We start from the raw sequence: 21,661 nt of genomic DNA, 5'->3' as shown, positions 1-21,661 counted from the left end.
AGCTTTTCATTGTAAAAATTATATGTGTTCCCTAAATATTACACATGGAATTCTTTGGCTTCTTTCGAGCTTCTGCCATTCTCTATTCCCATGGTATTAAAGGAGATCACTGTATTTGAGCAAAATAGTTCCATTTTGAAAAGTAAAATATAAATGTAAATTAGTAGCAGAAACACAGGTAGAACTTTTTTCTTTTCCCAGATCTTTTTTCTACTAGAAGATTCTACTAGGCAACTATCCCTACAAATACCTGAGTTCTACTCTAACTCAGATACTATCATGAATTTTCCATGTTGTCATTCTTGTTCATATTAATTAGCAATGTCATGGTCAGTTTATTGCCCCAAAAATATTTTAGGGAAGTAAAGTTAGATCTTTTATTATTATTTATACATTTACATATATATGTATAATTTTTCTCATTTATTCTGTTTTTTCTCTTTAGGAACAAACAAAAAATGCCCAGTTCATAATAATTTCTCTTCGAAATAATATGTTTGAGATTTCAGATAGACTTATTGGAATTTACAAGACATACAATATAACAAAAAGCGTTGCAGTAAACCCAAAAGAAATTGCATCTAAAGGACTTTGCTAAACTTGCTTAATCTGAAGATTTTTCAATCTTACCATAGATTGAACATATTGTATTTACTATTTGTAAAGTGTTATAAATTATATAAAATACCTATTCTTAAATTGTATCATATAGTTTCTATTTTATGCTGTTAATTAAGAGATGTTACAAGTTTAATATTCTCTATGCCTGTTTCTAGGAGATTGTAAGAATCTGACAATTTTGTAAGTGGCAAACTATGGAGAAAATAAGATGCCTGGATGGTCAGATAACTTCCCCTTATGCAGAGTTAAAAATATATTACTTGATGAACAGTACAGTTGTAAACTAAATCATGTTAAACCAGTCATTCTGAATTGCAAGAATGAGAATTTGAATATTATACATTCTTAAACTCGATGTGCTTGACTGTTTAAAAACACTTGTGAAAGGGCCAGCAAATGTCTGAATAACTTGAGTGGGTATAATACACCCACTATAGCTGCTTCAGAAAAAGAATGATAATTTCTTTAGTATAAATGAAATTAGGATACAGTACTGTTTGTCCATCAAGTTGTCAAAGGCTTTTTGTTACTGTGTTACACTGCATTAGCTCAAGAATATACTACTGGAAATAAGCTGGCAACCACTTCATTTTCAGAAAAAATCCTGGTGTTGAATCAGAAGTCTGGTCTAAGCTATTAGATAGCCTGAGGAATTAAGATTTTAAATTACCTTGTTATTCATAGTGCATTATTATTTAGGTACTAAATCCCAACGAAGACAGTCTGTATCATAATCAATAAAATGTAAATACATTAGCATATACTTAAATAAAGTAAGATCTAAAATTCAAGTATGGTCATTTGTTTATAAAGTCAACATTATACAAGTATCAGTATAATCAAGGTCTTTTCATTGGTGAGAACAGAGATGAATTCAATATTTTTATATTTTCATAACCAATAGAAAAGTATAGTGTTTGTAAAAAGTTTAAAGTAGATAATGCCCATAGCCCATATGAAAATTCCAAAACAACCACTCCTGAGTTTCAGCACCTTATTAAGCCATTCAATGCAAAGATCCAAATGAGTTTATTACAATGTAAACTTGTTACACATAAAAACTTAGAAATATTTCAAGATTATATACTTAAAATTTTACAATCTCATCCTCAAAAATACAAAAGAGAAGAGCATGTATAAGAATGAGTTATGTGTATATTGGATTATTCATGCAGACTACATAATATCTAAAAGTATTGTTTACTAAAAAACTTGCAAGTTATTAAAAAAAAAAGTCAAACCTAAAATGTTGCCATTTTTAGCTGTGATTCAGACATGTTAAAAACCCTAGTAAAAATCTTGGTGTAAATTCTTTAAAGGTAACACAAGTGAATTCTTTAAAAAAATATGGGTCTCTTATACTAAATATATGGCTTTGGCAATTTTGTGTCTGTTTGCTAATATACAAAAAAGCAAGGATTGATACTTATTTCAGAAATGTGAAATTAATTATATGTATTCCAAAAAGTATGTGGCATTTTTGTGTTATAACTTTAATCAAGTCAGTGCAACTCTAGGCTTAAGTTGGTGTGTGGCTGTATACACGTTCTACCTCCAAATGTTCTTTGCCCACACAACATTCAGTTGTGCTATTCTGATCATGAGCGGAGTATAGCCAGCCATCTTTAGTGTTCAGACTTTTTCTCAGCAGATAAGGTCTTAGGAGTATTCTGGAACTGCGGCCCTGATTTCAGTCGCCTGTAGGACCATGAGCATTCAGCTCCTAAACGTGCTGTCTGCTTGGAATTTTGGGAAGTGAGCTTGTACTTAGCGTTGCATGGACAAAAGTGTCAGTAGACCTACCAGGACCACAATTCAGTCCTTGTTAACAAAAAGGGAGCTACATCAAAGGGGTGTGATGTGAGAGCTGGGCTGTAAAGAAAGCTGAGCACCGAAGAATTGATGCTTTTGAACTGTGGTGTTGGAGAAGACTCTTGAGAGTCCCTTGGACAGCAAAGAGAGCCAACCAGTCCATCCTAAAAGAAATCAGTCCTGGGTGTTCATTGGAAGGACTGATGTTGAAGTGGAAACTCCAGTACTTTGGCCACCTGATGCAAAGAGCTGACTCATCTGAAAAGACCCTGATGCTGGGAAAGATTGAGGGCAGGAGGTGAAGGGGACGACAGAGGATGAGATGGTTGGATGGCATCACCAACTCAATGGACATGGGTTTGGGTGGACTGTGGGAGTTGGTGATGGACAGGGAGGCCTGGCGTGCTGTGGTTCATGGGGTCGCAAAGGGTCGGACGTGACTGAACTGAACTCTCATTAGTATAAGAGACTTGGAAAATTTAAGACAATTTTAAAGATTAACATGGTGCCATCCAAACATAATGAGGGTGGGACGTATCAATATTTCCCAAGAACTGATTTTTGACTAACAGGACAAAGACTACACAAAAGTCAAATATCAATACAATCCTAAAATAAATTCACATGAATCATAGGACAGTTTAAGTGCTAGGAAATGTTACTGTTTTGTCCCTAACAACACTTTAGATTTCCAAAAGCAAGAGTTTTATTAAGAATGGATGTTATAGAAACTGTAGGCTCTTAAATCTAAAACACACTAATGTGTGGATCAGGTACATTTGATCAAACGTATCTTTAACATCAGCAATCCCCTTTCACTTTGACTTAGCTACTTGAATATAAAACCTCTTCTCACCATCTTTATTTACCCATTCAAAAGTGTCAAGTTTATATCTTTCAGGATTTTGACATCTTTTAATTAAAAACTATGTATACACAAAGAACTGCAAAGCCAATCATTGCAGTATATAATGCTAAAACCCTACTGGTATAAGAATGTTAAAATAGGCAACCTTACAAACCAATAAAAATGGGATAATGTATTAATACTTAAGTAATCACTAGAGTTTGTTCTGATTTTCAGAAAACCAGACATTGTCTCATTTCTAACTTCTGATGACACATTTTGTATTCTAGCAAACTTTAGCTTGCTATTTTATTTATCCAAGGTTACCCTATATTCCTCTATTTAGCCATCGATCGTCATTAGCCTCTGCTGTACAGAATAAGCCTTAAAAAATCCAGATTAGAATGCTCAATGAGAAATTATTTTCCACATGAATTCCTTCAATAAATATACAGTGTGACATAGTATATTCTTTAAATTGTACACATTCTTAGATACACTTTGGTAAACAGAGAGAGACACTTCAGAAAAACATATTGAAGTGATTTCATTTAAAAACGTTATTATGTGTTGGTTAAAAAAGAGGATCAGCATCAGTATCACTGAAATTAGTGTAACTGTAACAATGTTTAGAATCTTAAAAAATTCAACTTTCTCTTCTTTATCAGGCCAGGCACAAGGAATCCTTTTTGAAGAGATCTTCATTTCAGGAATGAAAAGTTTCTTAATTTGTCCAATTTCTGTTCTGCTCCAATCTTCTTTCAATACTTGGCTTACTCGAGGATAAATTTCAACAGGTTGAACCTTAGGAAGTGGTCTTTGTTTCAAGATCTGCACACGTTGGCGGACATCATCAACTTTTTCAAGAAATTTAAGTGGAGCTTCTTCTTGTAAAGATGTTGTCAGTGTCACTAATTCAAGCTGCTGCTCTCTTATTTCTTTCATTCTTTCAATTTGGGGAGTATACTCTTGATTAATCCGATTGCCAACATCACAAAGAGCTGTTAGGAAAATTTTTTTTTTCTGTTCTAATGTATCACTAAGCTCCTTAAAATACTGGAGAACAACTTCCTTATCACCTTGGACCATTTTCTCTGAATGAGATTTTTGTTCTTCTAGCTTTTCAATAAGACAAGTAAGATCTGTCCAGTGTGTGTCAGTTAACTGTTCAAGCAGTTTTTGAGGTGTGTCCTTTTCTTTCATATAGGCACTCTGAAGGTCGTCTATAGGATGACCGTGATGTTGACCTATGGTAAGGCAATGACCACAAACCAATTTTTTATCCAGGAGACAGTAAACATTTAAGGGTTGCCTGTAGTGCTCAGGGCAGGTGATGATATCCGGATGATCTTCTTGCTGATACTTTTCAATAATAGCCCTTAATGCAAAATTAACAGGTAAAGATTCAATACCAGTTGGAGCAATTTCAATAATACTTCTGCAGTTAGGGCACTTGAGTGGAATGCGTAAAGGTCTCCATATATAGAAGTTACCAGTTGCCTGTAGCACATTTTCCAAACAATTTCTACAAAACGTATGAGAGCATGGTAGTACACGAGGATCTTCAAAAAGACTGTAACAAATGGGACATGTTAACTCATCCTCAAAATTGTGCATTTCCTGTTGAGAGAAAAAAGTATTTTAATTCTACATATAACAAAGACATATTTGCACACATTATATAAAGTTTTGTGTTAACTGACAAACTGTTAATATATTGTACTTGTTATTTACAAGAGGATATTTACTAAGATTTCTAAAATAATTTTCTATATAATTTAATTCCTAATACTGATTATTGATAAACTTTAAGAGGTAATTTGGGGTGTTCTGTTGGACATCTACTTAATGATTATAAATAGTCCGAGCAACTTTTTACATTCTAAGATGCTAAAAATCAAAACTATACATAAGTAATGAATAGGTAGAACTAAGTATTAAATAACAAGTTGATTCTTAGCATCTTCAATTCATAGTCCCAGTTGACTCAATCAGTTTCTAAAGTAAGTTACTAAATTTCTAACTGTTCTATAAATTTCTCAGGTTCTTGAATTGGAATACTAGTGTATGTGCTTAAAGCCCTGAATCAGCACAGTGTAATATTCTAAAGTAATGTTAATTTGAAGATTTGGAAAGGGAAAACATTTCTGAATTAGTCCTGGCAATAAAGTTTGAAAGATGAAGTGTTGATAGGGGTAATTACGAATTACTGACCACTAGAGCAGATGACACCACTCTTACAGCAGAAAGTGAACAGGAACTAAAAAGCCTCTTGATGAAAGTGAAAGGAGAGTGAAAAAGTTGGCCTGAAGCTCAATATTCAGAAAACGAAGATCATGGCATCTGGCATCCCATCACTTCATGGGAAATAGATGGGGAAACAGTGGAAACAGTGTCAGACTTTATTTTTTTGGGCTCCAAAATCACTACGGATGCTGATTGCAGCCATGAAATTAAAAGACGCTTACTCCTTGGAAGGAAAATTATGACCAACCTAGATAGCATGTTAAAAAGCAGAGACATTACTTTGCCAACCAAGGTCCGTCTAGTCAAGGCTATGGTTTTTCCCGTGGTCATGCATGGATGTGAGAGTTGGAATGTGAAGAAAGCTGATCACCGAAGAATTGATGCTTTTGAACTGTGGTGCTGGAGAAGACTCTTGAGAGTCCCTTGGACTGCAAGGAGATCCAACCAGTCCATTCTAAAGGAGATCAGTCCTGGGTGTTCATTGGAAGGACTGATGCTAAAGCTGAAACTGCAATACTTTGGCCACCTCATGCGACAAGTTGACTCACTGGAAAAGAGTCATGCTAGGAAGGATTGAGGGTGAGAGGAGACGGGGACGACAGAGAAGGAGATGGCTGGATGGCATCACCAACTCGATGGACATGAGTTTGAGTGTACTCCGGGAGTTGGTGATGGACAGGGAGGTCTGGCGTGTTGTGATTCATGGGATCGCAAAGAGTCGGACACGACTGAGCGACTGAACTGAACTGATAAATAACTAATTGTACTTTTAATAAACATAAAAACCTCTTCAGTCTTTATAGCTCTATGTGCCCCCTCTTCACCATGTGCAAAACCAAACTTCTTCAAGCCTGAACTTGAGCCCCACCTCCTTCCCCAGATTTGGTCCCCTGTTAATCTCACTGAACACTGCACTTCTACTTCCTAGCACTTAGATGGACTTTATTTGAAAGACTCGTGGGGATATTCCCTGGTGGTCCAGTGGTTAGGACTTGGTGCTTTCACTGCCAAGGCCCATGTGTGACACCTGGTTGGGGAACTAAGATCATGCAAGTTGCGTGGCATAGCCAAAAACACAAACACAAATAATAATAAAGGATTTTGTAACATTTTTCTATACATGAGAATATAAGCCTGCAGTAAGTGCAGACATTGTGTCTAAGTGCAGAACCTGACACAACAGGCATTCACTCAATATTGGCTGAATCAACACTGCCCCTTAAGAGACCAATGTTAATAAAATGTCAGACCTTAGTTTTAGGCTTTTATTTTAAAACCGCAAAATTTCTGCTTAGGAAAAGTTCTATCAAGAATACATCTGAAAACAGAACATACGTCATTCAGACTAACAACATTAAGTACAATGAGCCAAGATGTGTGAGAGTAATAAGCCTGAACTGTGAAGCATTCCAGGAAACAAAAGTAATTGGGCAACAGAACAGAAGATGGCATTCACTGCAGATAAATTCAAGTGCCTACATGTTGGGAAGCCTTTATGATTATCTTGTACCTACAGACAGCTCTGAAATCGAAAAACCACCCAAGAAAAAATGTTTTTTCAGCTTAAGTGATGTCAGAATTCATAATGAAATAAACAATAACATTTTGCAAAGGAATAAAATTTGAACAATGGACATATATTCAATTTAGATTTAATATTAGAGTTATTTAATGCAAGTATCAAAAACTAACCCTAAAACTGAACACAATCTTTCCCTCCAAAGCTTCCCTCCAAAATCCTATACTTGTTAAAAAGTTAGAAAACATTTCCCCGGGGAACCCATTTAAGGATCCCAAAAGTTCAACTTTTTTTAGAAGGAGGATATTCAAAATAACCATATTGTAAAGAAAATATCATCTCTTGAACTTACATAAAATGGAAGCATTAGATATCCTGGTCTCACAAGTTACTTCTATAGCAAATATAGAACACCTACAATACTTTCTAGAACTAACACCAAAAAAAAAATGTCCTTTTCACCATAGGGCCTGGAATGTAAAAAGAGAAAGTCAAGAGATAATCTGGAGTAACAGGCAAGTTTGGCCTTGGAGTACAAAATGAAGCAGGGCAAAGACTAACAGTTTTGTCAAGAGAACATGTTGGTCATAGCAAACACCCTCTTCTAACAACCCAAGAGACAACTCTACACATGGACATCACCAAATGGGAAAAGTTCTATACAGTCAGCAAAAACAAGACCTGGAGCTCACTGGCTCAGATCATCAGTTGCTTTTTGTAAAACTCAGGCTTACATTGAAGACTGTAAGGAAAACCACTAGCCATTCAAGTATGACCTCAATTAATCCCCTTATGATTATACAGTGGAGGTGACGAATGTGTGTTAGTCACTCAATCATGTCCAACTCTGTGACCCCAGAGACTGTAGCCCGCCAGGCTTCTCTGTCCATGGAATTCTCCAGGCAAGAATACTGGAGTGGACTGCAATTCCCTTCTCCAGAGGAACTTCCCAACCCAGGGATTGAACCCTGGTCTCCTGCCTCACAGGCAGATTCTTTACCATTTGAGCTAGAGGGTAGTTCGTGTAGGTGACAAAAAGATAGAATTAGATCTGGTAGACAGAGTGCCTGAAGAACTATGGATGGAGGTTCGTGACACTGTACAGGAGGCAGTGATCAAAGTCACTGAAAAAGAAATGCAAAAAGGCAAAGTGGTTGCCTAAGGAAACTTTACAAATAGCTTAGGAAAGAAGAAAAGTGAAAGCAAAGGAGAAAGGGAAAGATATACCCAACTGAATGCAGAGTTCCAGAGAAGAGCAAGGAGAGAGAAGAAGGCCTTCTTAAGAGAACAACGCAAAGAAACAGAGGAAAACAATAAAATGAAAAAGACTGGAGATCTCTTCAACAAAATGAGAGATATCAAGAGAACATTTCATGCAAGGATTAGACACTATAATAAAGGACAGAAATAGTATGGACCAAACAGAAGCAGAAAAGATTAAGAAGAGATGGCAAGAATACACAGAAGAACTATACAAAAAAGCCCTTAATGACCCAGATACAAAAAAGGCCTTAATGACCCAGATAACCACAATGGTGTGGTCACTCACCTAGAGCCAGACATCTTTTGAGTGTGAAATCAAGTGGGCCTTAGAAAGCCTCACTATAAAGAAAGCTAGGGGAGGTGATGGAACCCCAGTTGAGCTACTTAAAATCCTAAAAAATGATGCTGTTAAAGTGCCACACTCAAAATGTCAGCAGATTTAGAAAACTCAGCAGTGGTCACAGGACTGGAAAAGGTCAGTTTTCATTCCAATCCGAAAGAAGGACAATGCCAAAGAATGTTCAAACTACCATATGTTGCGTTCATTTCACATGCTAGCACAGTAATGCTCAAAAATCCTTCAAGCTAGGCTTCAACAGTACGTGGACTGAGAACTTCCAGATGCATAAGCTGGGTTTAGGAAAGGCAGAGGAACCAGAGATCAAATTGCCAACATCCACTGGATAACAGAAAAAGCAAGAGAGTTCCAGAAAAACATCTAATTCTGCTTCACTGACTATGCTAAAGCCTTTGTATTTGTAGATCACAACAAACTGGAAAATTCTTAAAGAGATGGGAATACCAGACCACCTTACCTGTCTCCTGAGAAACCTGTATGAAGGTCAAGAAGCAACAGTTAGAACCAGACATGGAACTGACTGGTTCCAAATTGGGAAAAGAGTACGACAAGGTATTGTCACCCTGCTTATTTAATTTATATGCAAAGTAAATCATGCAAAATGCCGGAATGGATGAAGCACAAGCTGGAATCAAGACTGCCAGGAGAAATATCAACAACTTCAGATATGCAGATAATACCATGCTAATGGCAAAAAGTGAAGAGATACTATAAAGCCTCTTGATGAGGGTGAAAAAGGAGCATGAAAAAGCTGGCTTGGAACTCAACATTAACAAAACCAAGATCATGGCATCTGGTTAAACAGAAGGGGAAAACATGGAAGGAGTGACATATTTTATTTTCTTGGGCTCCAAAATCACTGTGGATGGGGACTGCAGCCATGAAATTAAAAGACACTTGTTCCTTGGAAGGAAAGTTATGACAAACCTACTGCAAGCATGCGTACTCAGTCGTGTCTGATTCCCCACGGACTGTAGCCCTCCTCTGTCCATGGGATTATCCAGGCAAGAATACTGGATTGGGTTGCCATGCTCTCCACCAGGGTATCTTCCCGACCCAGGGATCAAATCCAAGTCTCCTGCATTGGCAGGTAGATTCTTTACCACTGAGCCACCTGGGAAGCTCAAGACAACCCGAGACAGCGTATTATAAAGCAGAGACATCACTGTACCAACAAAGGTCTATACAGTCAAAGCTATTTTTTTCAGTAGTCATGTATGGATATGAGAACTGGACCATAAAGAAGGCTGAGTGCTGAAGAATGGATGCTTTCAAATCATGGTGCTGGAGAAGATTCTTGAGAGTCCCTTGGATTACATGGAGATCAAGCCCATCAATCCTAAAAGATATCAACCCTGAATATTCATTGGAAGGATTGATTCTGAAACTGAAGCTCCAATACTTTGGCCACCTGAAGCAAAGAGCCAACTCATTGGAAAAGACCCTGATGCTGGTAAAGATTAACGGCAAAAGAAAAAGAGGGCAAAAGAGGATGAGATGATTAGACAGCAACACCAACTCAAAAGACATGAATTTCAGCAAACTCCACGAGATAGTGGAAGACAGAGGAGCCTGGCTGTGCTGCAGTCCATGGGTTTGCAAAGAGTCAGACATGACTTAGTGACTGAACAACAACAAATAGCATATATTTTTAATAAAATTTAATCAGAAATATGTAGATAACTTGAAGATACAGAAATCAAATCTACTCTCAGATTACCCTCTTCTAGCTGTTATGACAAACTGATTTTAGCCAACACACTCACGAGAAGTGAAGACTGGCTAACAGAAGTAAGCCTGATTAAAAATAACTATTAATATATAAGGTCAGGAACTTCTTAACTCTGGGTGCTACCTGAGAAACAGAAGATAAAAATGGCTATCATGCTTAGGGGCTAGTTCTTCCAGAAACTAGTATGAAATTTTATGTACCAGAAATTTTCCATTACCAGCCTAGAGTCTTGACAGGGGGAAAAGGAGCAAAAAACTTTTCCAATGAGTATTTTCTGGGATGAGTATCTTGATTTTAGCTATGCTGTGTGTAACAACAACACTGGAAACTAGAAGACAATGAAGCAATTCTTTAATAGGAAAACATGGCTTCCAACCTAAAATTCTACACCCAGAAAAAGTAAATTTTGAAAGTAGTCTAAAGATACTTTGACACAAGAGGTCTCAAAACCCACTACCTGGGTTTTGAAACACTCACTGCCTGCCATTTCTTAAAAAAAACAACAACAACTACTGAAGGAAGACAAGAAAAACAAGAACTCTCACCAGGGTAACTGTGAAATAGAAGCCTGGACAACTGTGCAGCAAGCCTAGACAAAAAGTCTAGAGGAAGAAGACAGAAATCAGAAGAAAAGTACTTTACTTTAAAGTAAATAAATGGAACAGACAGTATTTCATGTGTCTGAACATACTGAGAGGTAATGAGAAAACCAAATGTAGGAGAAAATGATGGAATCATGAAAAGTGGAAATATTACAGCACATTATATAACTCAGTTGTCCCATTAATCATAACATTATAAATATTAATACTGATTTTAGCAAAAAGCATGACTCTTATGGATTGAATGTCTCCTGAAAATTCATATGTTAAAATCCTAACCCTTAATGTGATAGTATAAATGAGGCAGAGGTAATTAAATCTTGAGAGTTGAGCCCTCATGAATGAGATGAGCCCCTTAAAGGAAGAGATACAGAGCTTGCTCCCTCTCTTTCCCTGCTCTCTGCCGCATGAAGGCACAGCAGGAAGATGGCCATCTGCAAACCAGGAACAGCGCTTTGGCCAGAACCCAACTGTGCCAGCATCCTGATCCTGGACTTCCTAGCCTACAAAACTGCAAGAAATCAATGACTGTTGTTTAAGGTAGGTTTGTTTTAACGGCTCAAATTAAGAAAATGAAAAAGTTATATTGGGAATAGGGAAGGAAACAGTGTTTAAAAACTTATCTTAATCTTCCCTTATAAGAAGTCAATACATACCTAAAAATTAAAAATCAAGAAATCACATCAAAAGCCAATTACTTAGAAATATAGAGGCAATACCAAAAGAAATATTTAAATGGAATGAAATGATTGCTTCTGGAGAGCAGGAATCAAGACTTGGGAACATGAGGGCAGGAAGCTGCTGTTTTCCATTATAAACCTAAATTCTCTTTTACTTTCAACAAATTACAGGTAATTTGTTAAAATTTTAAATAAAGAAATAAAGATAATCCCACATGCATCTAGTCAGAAAAGACACTTTAAAAAAAGGAAATAAAAACACAATGATATCAAAATTCTCTGGGAGACTATAATTTCTAAAGATGGCCACAAAAATTATTTCTCAAATATGTTATTGTGAGATGTGACTTTGCTGGTATTCTCTCAAGAGATGAAATTTATTCTCCCCTCAAAAAGATCTGGGCAAGACATGTGACTGCTCTGACCAATAGGATACAGTACTAGTGACACTATGACAGTTCTCGATATAACCCTTAGGTAACCTAGCAGATTGCTGCCTCTTTGCTATGTAAAAATTCTGGACATCAGGCATTCAAACCTTCTTTTTGTTACACAGCAGTAGATAAACAGAACACCTTCAAAGCAACTAGAAATGTTAAAAGACAATGGAGCAGTCAGTACCCACAAGGGTCAGGAAGAAAAAGGATATGACCTGAGAATTCTCTTCCCAGCCAAGATGCAGTTTATTCATTCATTAATAAACTAAAGAAGTAATATAAAAAGGATTCATCTTTTTTAAAAAGTAAGGGGGGAAAAAAGAAAATGAACCTAGGAAAAGCAAAAGAAAAGAAAAGTTCTAACTCATGAAGAAAACTGTGAATTAGAAAAAAGAAAATTTTTAGAATTGATAAACCCAAGGCCTGGCTCTTTAAATAAACAAACCTTTAGCTATTTATGATCGGAAGCTTCCAAGATGGACCTCTACCTCCTAGCTGTCACTTCCTTTTGTAACTCCCTTCTCTTGAGTGTGGGCTGGATTTAGTGACTCCCTTTTAACAAATTATACAGCAGATGGAACTTTAAGATTTTGTAATAAAAGACCAGGCTTCTTTCTGTCTGGAATGCTCCGGCTCTCTCCATCTCTCTTAGATCACTCTCACTAAGGGAAGTAAGATGCCACGTTGCAAGCAGACCAAGGTCCACCACTGTGGCAGAAACTAAGACCCTTAGTCTAACAGCCCCCAAGATTCAAGCCAACCACATAATGAGCAGATACTTCAGGTCCAGTAAAATCTGGCAATGACTGCAACATCATGAGAGACCATGGGCCAGAAGCAGACAGCTAAACTGCTCCGAGATTCCTGACCCAAGGGAACTGTTTTAATTTTTGTTTTAAGCTGCTAAAATGTGGGATTGGTTATGCAGCAATAAGGGGCTTCCCTGGTGGCTCAGATGGTAAAGAATCTGCCTGCAATGCAGGACACCGGGGTTCAATCCCTGGGAAGATGCCCTGGAGTAGGAAATGGCAACCCATCCTAGTATTCTTGCCTGGAGAATCTCAAGGACAGATGAGCCTGGCAGGCTACTGTTCATTGAGTCTCGAAACAGTTGAACATGACTGAGCGACTAAGCGTGCAATGCAACGCAAACAAGAGGGTTAAGAAAGAAACAACAAATGTATTAAGTTTAGCATTAAAAAAAGGAAATAAGCCAAAGATGGGAAAAGTCAAAATTATAGAGAATACCTATGCTACTATATTTGAAAGTCTACAAGAAATTAACTATTCTCTTCTGTCAGTTCCCATATCAAAATTGACCAGAGAAGATAAAGCAAATCATGATAGAAATTCACAAGCTGGAAAAGTGCTACTCTGGGGGTTAAAAAAAGGCTCTGGAAAAAAAAAAGGTGGGAAAGGGAGAAAGCTTCTCTGGTGGGTTCATCCAAGTGGTTAAGAAACAGTTACTTGTACTGCTGCTAGAGAATACAAGATGGCAAGTTTGCAAACTGTTTTGAGGATAGTATAACACAATTGCAAAACCTAACAAAGACAACTCAAAACTAAAAATAGAACAATTACAAAAATGGATACTGATGTAAAATCCTGAACACAATATTAGCAAAAACAAATCCTGATCACATTAAAAGAATACAGTACAGAACCAAATACAGTTCTTTCTGGAAATGTAAAGTTAACTCAATAACAGGAAATTACTCATTAGGTCAGTGAAGAAAAAAATGTATGATCACATTAGATGTGAAAAATGCACATAACATAAAAGCCATTAGGCACAGTCTACAAAGTAAAATGGTAGTTGCCAGGGGCTAGACGGAGGAGGGTTGGAGAGTTATTGTTTAATGAGTGCAGCTTCACTTTGGGAAGATGAAAATGTTCTGGAGATAGGTGGTGTTGATGGCTGCACAACAATGTGAAATGTACTTAATGCCACTGACTATACACGTAAAAATGGCTAAAATGGTAAATGATATGTAAGTTTTAAAAGCAAAAAAAACTTTAAAAATGTTTAAGTGTCTTGCCTATTATCCAGCCAGGTTCACCCCTGCCAAATTAATTTTGAAATCAATTTCTATTATTCTGTAATTTTAAAAAGCAAAAAAATTAAAATGACCCATGTAAAATGTTATTTTCCGCCAGTGGGGACTAAGAGACAAAGGAAAAACTGATAACTTAGTTCAAGATTTCCTGCTTCCCTTTTAAAAGTCACCAAGAAATATGAATATAAAAAATAAATCTTTTCAGAAATAAACCTGAAGCTAAATCATCTACTTATAAATTATTTCTCAGATTTCTTGTGCTTAAGTGTCAAAACAAACACATTATTGAACTTCTAAAGTTTTTATGCAGTCTTTCTCCAAAAAGTTGATTTTCCATGGAGTCTCTACAGTATCTGACCAGTTTATTATGTATGGTCAGCACTGACAGCAGATGATGAAGAACTGGGCATACCAAAAATATCATTCTCCTGTGTAAACTATTTTTTAAAAGCCTTAATTCCCTAATGCATTACTGACTTTCATCTCTAAACATGAATGGTTATAAAATATTAATTACAGTTTACCACCTCTGAAGAGAAATCTGCTACATTAGAGTTATATGACTTGCTCTAGGCCTTAAGACAGTGAGTCAGCTATAAGTCTGGGAAAATTCAAGAAGTGCCACCACCCAGGCTGGGTCTCACATCTTCGTGGCCCTAAACTGATTAAAAAAAAAAAAAAAGAATAAATGTACAAAAATAATGAAGGCTCACCTAACTCAAAACAAAAAAAAATTCTATAGTCAGATCTGATTTTAACTCTGCCCATTTGTACTGTTTTCCTGCATTTTGACATCAACCTGTTCTCTCAAACCAAAAAAAGACCAGGCTCCTCTGTCCACAGAATTCTCCAAGCAATACTGGAATGGGTAGCCATTCCCTTCTTCAAGAGATCTTCCCAACCCAGGGATCAAACCCAGGTCTCCTGCATTGCAGGCAGATTCTTCACCATTTGAGCCACCAGGGGAAGCCCATTAATGCAAATTAACAAGGAACTGATACGAGAAGTTAAGATTTTCTTTGCCTTTTTTAAGAATATTTTTCAAAGTGAAAATACATATTTGGTGGGAAAAAAAGCAACATTAAAACTAACATCAACTAAGATCAAAATTTCATCTTGCCAGAGTAGCTAAACTATGGTCCCTTACTTTAAGGGATAGCTATTGTTGAAGGCAATGGCAAGCCACTCCAGTACTATTGCCTAGAAAATCCCATGGATGGAGGAGCCTGGTAGGCTGCAGTCCGTGGGGTCGCTAAGGGTCGGACACGACTGAGCGACTTCACTTTCACTTTTCACTTTCACACATTGGAGAAGGAAATGGCAACCCACTCCAGTGTTCTTGCCTGGAGAATCCCAGGGACGGGGGAGCCTGGTGGGCTTCCGTCTATGGGGTCACACAGAGTCGGACATGACTGAAGTGACTTAGCAGCAGCAGCAGCAGCAGCATTGTTATTGTTGCTTAGTCACTAAATCGTGTCCAACTCTTTTGCCACCCCAATGGACTGTAGCCCGGCCAGGCTTCTCTGTCCATGGGATTTCCCAGGCAAGAAAACTGGTACAGGTTGCAACTTCCTTCTCCAGGGGATCTTCCTGACTCAAGGATTGAACAGTGTCTCCTACATTACAGGCAGATTTCTTCCCCCCCACCCCCACCACTGCTGAGCCACCAGGGAAGCCCCAAATGACAGCTGCTGGTGATTAAAAAGAAGTGCAGTGGGGGAACGAGAGGATCAAGAGGGAGTGTGTATGTGTATCTGTACACATACTTATGGCTCATTCACACTGTTGTAGGGCAGAAACCAACACAACATTATAAAGCAATTATCCTCCAATTAAAAACGAAAATAAATAAAAAAGGAACGCAGGGCCTTCCCTGGCAGTCCAGGGATTAAGATTTTGCCTTCCAATACAGGGTATGCTGGTTTCGATCCTTGGTCCAGGAGCTAAGATCCCACATGCCCTGGAGCCAAAACCCAAAACATAAGACAGAAACAATATTATAACAAATTCAATCAAGAGTTTATAAAAAAGGTCCACACCGAAAAAAAAAACCTTAAAAAAAAAAGGAATGCAGCAACGATATGTAAATGCATGGTAAAAAGGTACCCCAACAACTTAATAAATTCAACTTGCAGATCTGTAAGTGTTAAACGTGTATGTCTGTATTAAGATGCACACATTCTTGTAAAATTTCCAGCAGCAGGGTAAACAAGAGTTAACAGTGACTAACTTTAAGGTATAGGTCAGATAAGAGAGTTGTTTACTTTTCAAGATCCTTCTATACGGTTCGAATTTTACATACCACCAACATGCACTCCTTTTTTAAAAAAAGATTCAAAAATTTAAATCACCTTACAGTTTAAAATTTTACTGAAAATCTCTTTGGTATTCACTTAATCTCCCAGAACTTACCACTTAGTTGACTTTCTGGTTTGGAGACTGAATATATATCTTCTTTAACTTTTTCGGATTATTTTATCCTTATTCTGAAATGAAATTATTTTATCTTAATGTTCTAGATTCACATTCTCAAAAAAACGTTAAGTACATCATAGGAAATATCACTATCTTTGACACTTACCTTCCCTGAGCCTCATTGTGTGTGTGTGTTTTTTAAAGTAGTGACAAATATCAATAGCTGTGGAGCAGCAGGAAAGGTAACACTGTAACTTGAAAATCCCAACAAATCTGTGACCAAATACACTGTCACAAAGGACCTCTTTTTATAGCGTCAAGTATCTCGAAAACGTTAGCCAACAATGGTGATGACGGAGCAAACCTTCATGGTCATGCTGGACTGCTGAGAGTTAACTGGAAGGCAAGAAGCACTCATAGGAGTGGAAGGTTATGCCAGTTAAAGATCACAAGTCTTGATTTCGGTTATTGCCATCAGTACGTCTGTTCGTCTCTCAGTTCTGCCACGTAAATGTCGAGAATCCCTGGAGGCGTTTTACCTAGTGCCTCCCACAATTGCCGTTTCACATCTGCAGGATGGGTGTAATTACACCTTCCCTGTTAATTCCGGTGAGATCGTCGGCCAGAGAAGGGGCTCAAACACCAGTGCCCTTCCCCTTCCCCTTCTAGAAGGTTTACGACAAATCCTCCGGGGCCTCGCTCCCAACGCGCCTCGGCGTCCTCCCCTCCGACCCCCGAGAGGTCACCCAGCTCGGCGGGTCCGGCCCCTTTCCCCACCCCACCGCAGAGGGCCTTCTCCCTCACGGAAATGCAGCTCCTTCCTGGCGGGAGGGAAAACAAGGTTCCCCCGACTCTTCACCTGGGACAAGAGGGAAGAGACGCAGGACCCAAGCCAGCCCTCTGAATTACCAAGCCTCAAACACAGAGTACACCAGCCTGGGCTACAAGGAAAGAGGAGGGACCCACAGCCGCCTGTTCGGACCGAAGAAAAGCTCCTTAAACTCACCACGAGGCCGGGAAACCAGGCAACTCCACCAGCAGCAAAAGCGTTGCACGGCCTCTGGACGGATGCTGAGCGCGGCTTGGCGTCCCCGCCCTCCTCCGCCCTGAGGCCTTCAGGTGCTCAGAAGAGGCGGAGCTAGGGCGCCTCACGACGCAGGCGCAGTCTCCCGGCAACCTTCAACTGCGTAGCCTCAGCCAATGAGAAGGAGCGCGGGGCCGCGGTTCGAAAGTAAACTGCCCGCAGTTGCGGCTGAGGCGGGGGCGTGGTCGCTAGGGCTCGGCCGAGGCCGGCGGCGAGCTTCTGCGCCTGCGCACTAGGAGCGGCTGTGGCTCTGGAGCTGCCGAGGCGTGCCGCAGGGGTTGCTTCAGTGGGCGGGGGCGCTTCTGGCTGTCCTGAGTCTGGCGTGGAGTCCCTCTTGGGGCCTCTGGATGGCGTCCCGGGAGAGGCGGGGCCTGGCGGAGGCCGATTTTTCTACAAAAGATTTGTAAACTACTTCTATTTTTTATTTTAACGTGGAGCCAAGTCGGCACGTCCTAATTCTAGACCTTAAAGCGCAGCGTCTTCCGTTGTGACTTCATAGGTTCCCAGCACCCTGAGGCGTCCTGAGCGCACAAGCGCCCCAGTGAGCAAGCGCCATCCTCGCCTGAGCCCGGCTTTGCTTTTGTTTACAGCATCTGGAGACGCAAACCCATCAGAATACTTGTTCCCGCATAGGAGAGGGCTTCTGATGACTGAGAATTCTCATGTACTTAAAGAGAACTAACTCTGAGGGGTCGTGTGACCTTCAGTTCAGTTCAATTCAGTCGCTCAATCGTGTCCGACTCTTTGCGACCCCATGAATCACAGCACGCCAGGCCTCCCTGTCCACCACCAACTCCCGGAGTTCACTCAAACTCATGTCTATCGAGTCGGTGATGCCATCCAGCCATCTCATTCTCTGTCGTCTCCTTCTCCTCCCGCCCCCAATCCTTCCCAGCATCAGAGTCTTTTCCAGTGAGTCAACTCTTCGCATGAGGTGGCCAAAGTATTGGAGTTCCAGCTTCAGCATCAGTCCTTCCAATGAACACCCAGGATCGATCTCCTTTAGACTCATTTATTCCCTCCATCCCGTCCTACTACTACTGTTCGTCTCTGGAGATGACTACTGCACAGAATTCCTGATTTTAATTTTAATTTTTAATTTCTCCGCCAAATTCCTATTTCACCTTCTTAACCCCTAGAATCACCAAACAAACAGTTCAGTACTTTCTCTTTTGCTTAAGAAACTTTATCCAGCTATATCTCAAGATACACTTTCATCACACTTCCCTCTAAAACGCAGTTAGAAATTATTTAATGTAGTAAATAAAGCTGTGGACATCAGTATACTGTGTGTTGCTAGTGCTTTCAGATCTTAGGCTCTTATACAGTAAATTACAGAAAAATATTAAACAATAAAATTTAGTATCAGTGAGTCCTGAGTCAATCTCAGATGTCTTCACCAGTTTAACACTGTGTGGATTCCAGTGCTATCCAAGATATACGCTGTTACACGGTGACATATATCCATTTAGACTGCACTCAATATGCCAGCAAATTTGGAAAACTCAGCAGTGGCCACAGGACTGGAAAAGGTCAGTCTTCATTCCAGTCCCAAAGAAAGGCAATGCCAAAGAATGCTTAAACTACCACACAGTTGCACTCATCTCACACGCTAGTAAAGTCATGCTCAAAATTCTCCAAGCCAGGTTTCAGCAATATGTGAACCGTGAACTCCCAGATGTTCAAGCAGGTTTTAGAAAAGGCAGAGGCACCAGAGATCAAATAGCCAACATCCGCTGGATCATGGAAAAATCAAGAGAATTCCAGAAAAACATCTATTTCTGCTTCATTGACTATACCAAAGCCTTTGACTGTGTGGATCACAATAAACTGTGGAAAATTCTGAAAGAGATACCAGACCACCTGACCTGCCTCTTGAGAAACCTGTATGCAAGTCAGGAAGCAACAGTCAGAACTGTACATGGAACAACAGACTGGTTCCAAATAGGAAAAGGAGTACGTCAAGGTTGTATATTGTCACCCTGCTTATTTAACTTATATGCAGAGTACATCATGAGGAGCACTGGGCTGGAAGAAGCACAAGCTGGAATCAAGATTGCTGGGAGAAATATCAATAACCTCAGATATGCAGATGACACCACCCTTATGGCAGAAAGTGAAGAGGAACTCAAAAGCCTCTTGATGAAAGTGAAAGAGGAGAGTGAAAAGGTTGGTTTGAAGCTCAACATTCAGAAAACAAAGATCATGGCATCTGGTCCCATCACTTCATGGGAAATAGATGGAAAAACAGTGGAAACAGTGTCAGACTTTATTTTTTTGGGCTCCAAAATCACTGCGGATGCTGATTCCAGCCATGAAATTAAAAGACGCTTACTCCTTGGAAGGAAAGCTATGACCAACCTAGATAGTATATTAAAAAGCAGAGACATTACTTTGCCAACCAAGGTCCGTCTAGTCAAGGCTATGGTTTTTCCCGTGGTCATGTATGGATGTGAGAGTTGGACTGTGAAGAAAACTGATCACCGAAGAATTGATGCTTTTGAACTGTGGTGTTGGAGAAGACTCTTGAGAGTCCCTTGGACTGCAAGGAGATCCAACCAGTCCATCCTAAAGGAGATCAATCCTGGGTGTTCATTGGAAGGACTGATGCTAAAGCTGAAACTCCAATACTTTGGCCACCTCATGCAACGAGTTGACTCACTGGAAAAGACTCTGATGCTGGGAAGGATTGGGGGTGGGAGGAGACGGGGACGACAGAGAATGAGGTGGCTGGATGGCATCACCGACTCAATGGACATGAGTTTGATTGAACTCTGGGAGTTGGTGATGGACAGGGAGGCCTGGCATGCTGTGAATCATGGGGTCGCAAGGAGTCGGACACGACTGAGCAACTGAACTGAATGTATAGGTTTCCACGCTATTCTCTCAATCTGTTCCACCCTCCCCTTCCCCAACTGTGTCCACAAGTCAGTTCTCTATGTCTGTGTCTCCACTGCTGCCCTGCAAATAGTTTCATCAGTACCATCTTTCTAGATTCCATAAGTATGCATTAATATATAACATATATCTTTCCCTTTCTGACTTACTTCACCCTGTATAATAGGCTCTAGGTTCATCCACCTCATTAGGACTGACACAAATGCATTCTTTTTTATAGCTGAGTAATACTCTATTGTATATATGTACTACAATTTCTGTATCCCTTCATCTGTTGATGGACATCCAGGTTGCTTCCATGTCCGAAGCACCTCAGATTTAAGCTTATGGATTTTGAGCATGTACTTCTGCATCTGAGAGTTATCTTTCTGTCCAATCTTTCCAGGCAAACATTATCTTCTGTAGCATGCATGAATCACAGTCCACAAACGCCAGTATATCAAGTGGACTGTGATGCTGAGGCTGTCACTGTTTTTGTAGGCTCCTGTATCTCTCTGATCATGCTGGTTACAGAAATCTTTGGTCAAGTTGGGAATCCATGGACCTCTAAGCCAGTTTCTTTGTAGAAACAGAAATAGCCCTTCCTTTTAGGTGTCATAGCTTCTTTCCACTAGGACCTGATTAATCTTTATTTGGGGGCTTCTTTTTACTTCTCCCAAACATTCAGCCTCTTCTGTCAAATGTTATTTACCTCAGTGGATTGAGGCTTTTGGAAAACAAAAGCCAGGTAAGTCTAGGGAGAGATTACTTCTGATTTCTTGCTACATACATAATTCTTTACATAAGGAAGGGAAGGGGGAAAACACAAGTGGAAAAAATTAGAGCTTAAAGCATTAGTCAGCCATATTCATTCATTCTAGAGGCAATTACACTTAAACAAAAAAAAACTCATGGACATGAGTTTGAGTGAACTCCGGGAGTTGGTGATGGACAGCGAGGCCTGGCGTGCTGTGATTCATGGGGTAGCAAGGAGTCGGACACGACTGAGCAACTGAACTGAACTGAACTGAATTGATGCACATAGTTGAATTTTCTCTTTCAACGTTGGAATCATTTTGATAAACAGTTTTTAACTTGCTGTCGAAACAA

The 21,661-nt window shown here is 39.4% G+C and overlaps 2 protein-coding genes across 7 annotated transcripts in view; one reads left to right on the top strand and one right to left on the bottom strand.

Moving 5' to 3' along the window:
- SMC4 (structural maintenance of chromosomes 4) overlaps window positions 1-1,412 on the top strand; it is a 33,756-nt gene extending 32,344 nt beyond the window's left edge. For all 4 annotated transcript variants that reach the window (XM_055410623.2, XM_088839406.1, XM_055410640.2 and 1 more), the window contains one exon: window positions 446-1,412. In XM_055410623.2, the coding sequence (XP_055266598.2) occupies window positions 446-598 (153 nt within the window). In that variant the 3' untranslated portion in view covers window positions 599-1,412. The remainder of the gene's footprint in view (window positions 1-445) is intronic.
- Window positions 1,413-1,822: 410 nt separating this feature from the next.
- Window positions 1,823-18,471, bottom strand: TRIM59 (tripartite motif containing 59). 3 transcript variants are annotated; one of them, XM_055410708.2, is made up of 3 exons: window positions 17,597-18,471; window positions 16,588-16,661; window positions 1,823-4,900 (listed from the first exon to the last, which is right to left on the bottom strand). In XM_055410708.2, the coding sequence occupies exon 3, from the start codon at window positions 4,895-4,897 to the stop codon at window positions 3,689-3,691; it is 1,209 nt and encodes a 402-aa protein (XP_055266683.1). In that variant the 5' UTR covers window positions 4,898-4,900; window positions 16,588-16,661; window positions 17,597-18,471; the 3' UTR covers window positions 1,823-3,688. The 3 variants fall into 3 exon arrangements, with proteins under 3 accessions (XP_055266683.1, XP_055266692.1, XP_055266700.1); XM_055410717.2 differs by lacking the exon at window positions 17,597-18,471 and adding an exon at window positions 16,757-17,564; XM_055410725.2 differs by lacking the exon at window positions 16,588-16,661 and having other exon boundaries at window positions 17,597-17,700.
- Window positions 18,472-21,661: the final 3,190 nt, after the last annotated feature.

This window comes from Moschus berezovskii, chromosome 1, assembly GCF_049115385.1.
Source record: "Moschus berezovskii isolate FMDL1 chromosome 1, NW_MosBer_1.0, whole genome shotgun sequence".
NCBI classification, from domain to species: Eukaryota; Metazoa; Chordata; class Mammalia; order Artiodactyla; family Moschidae; genus Moschus; species Moschus berezovskii.
Note: the sequence above shows the minus strand (reverse complement) of the source record. Positions and strands in the feature narration are given on the sequence as shown.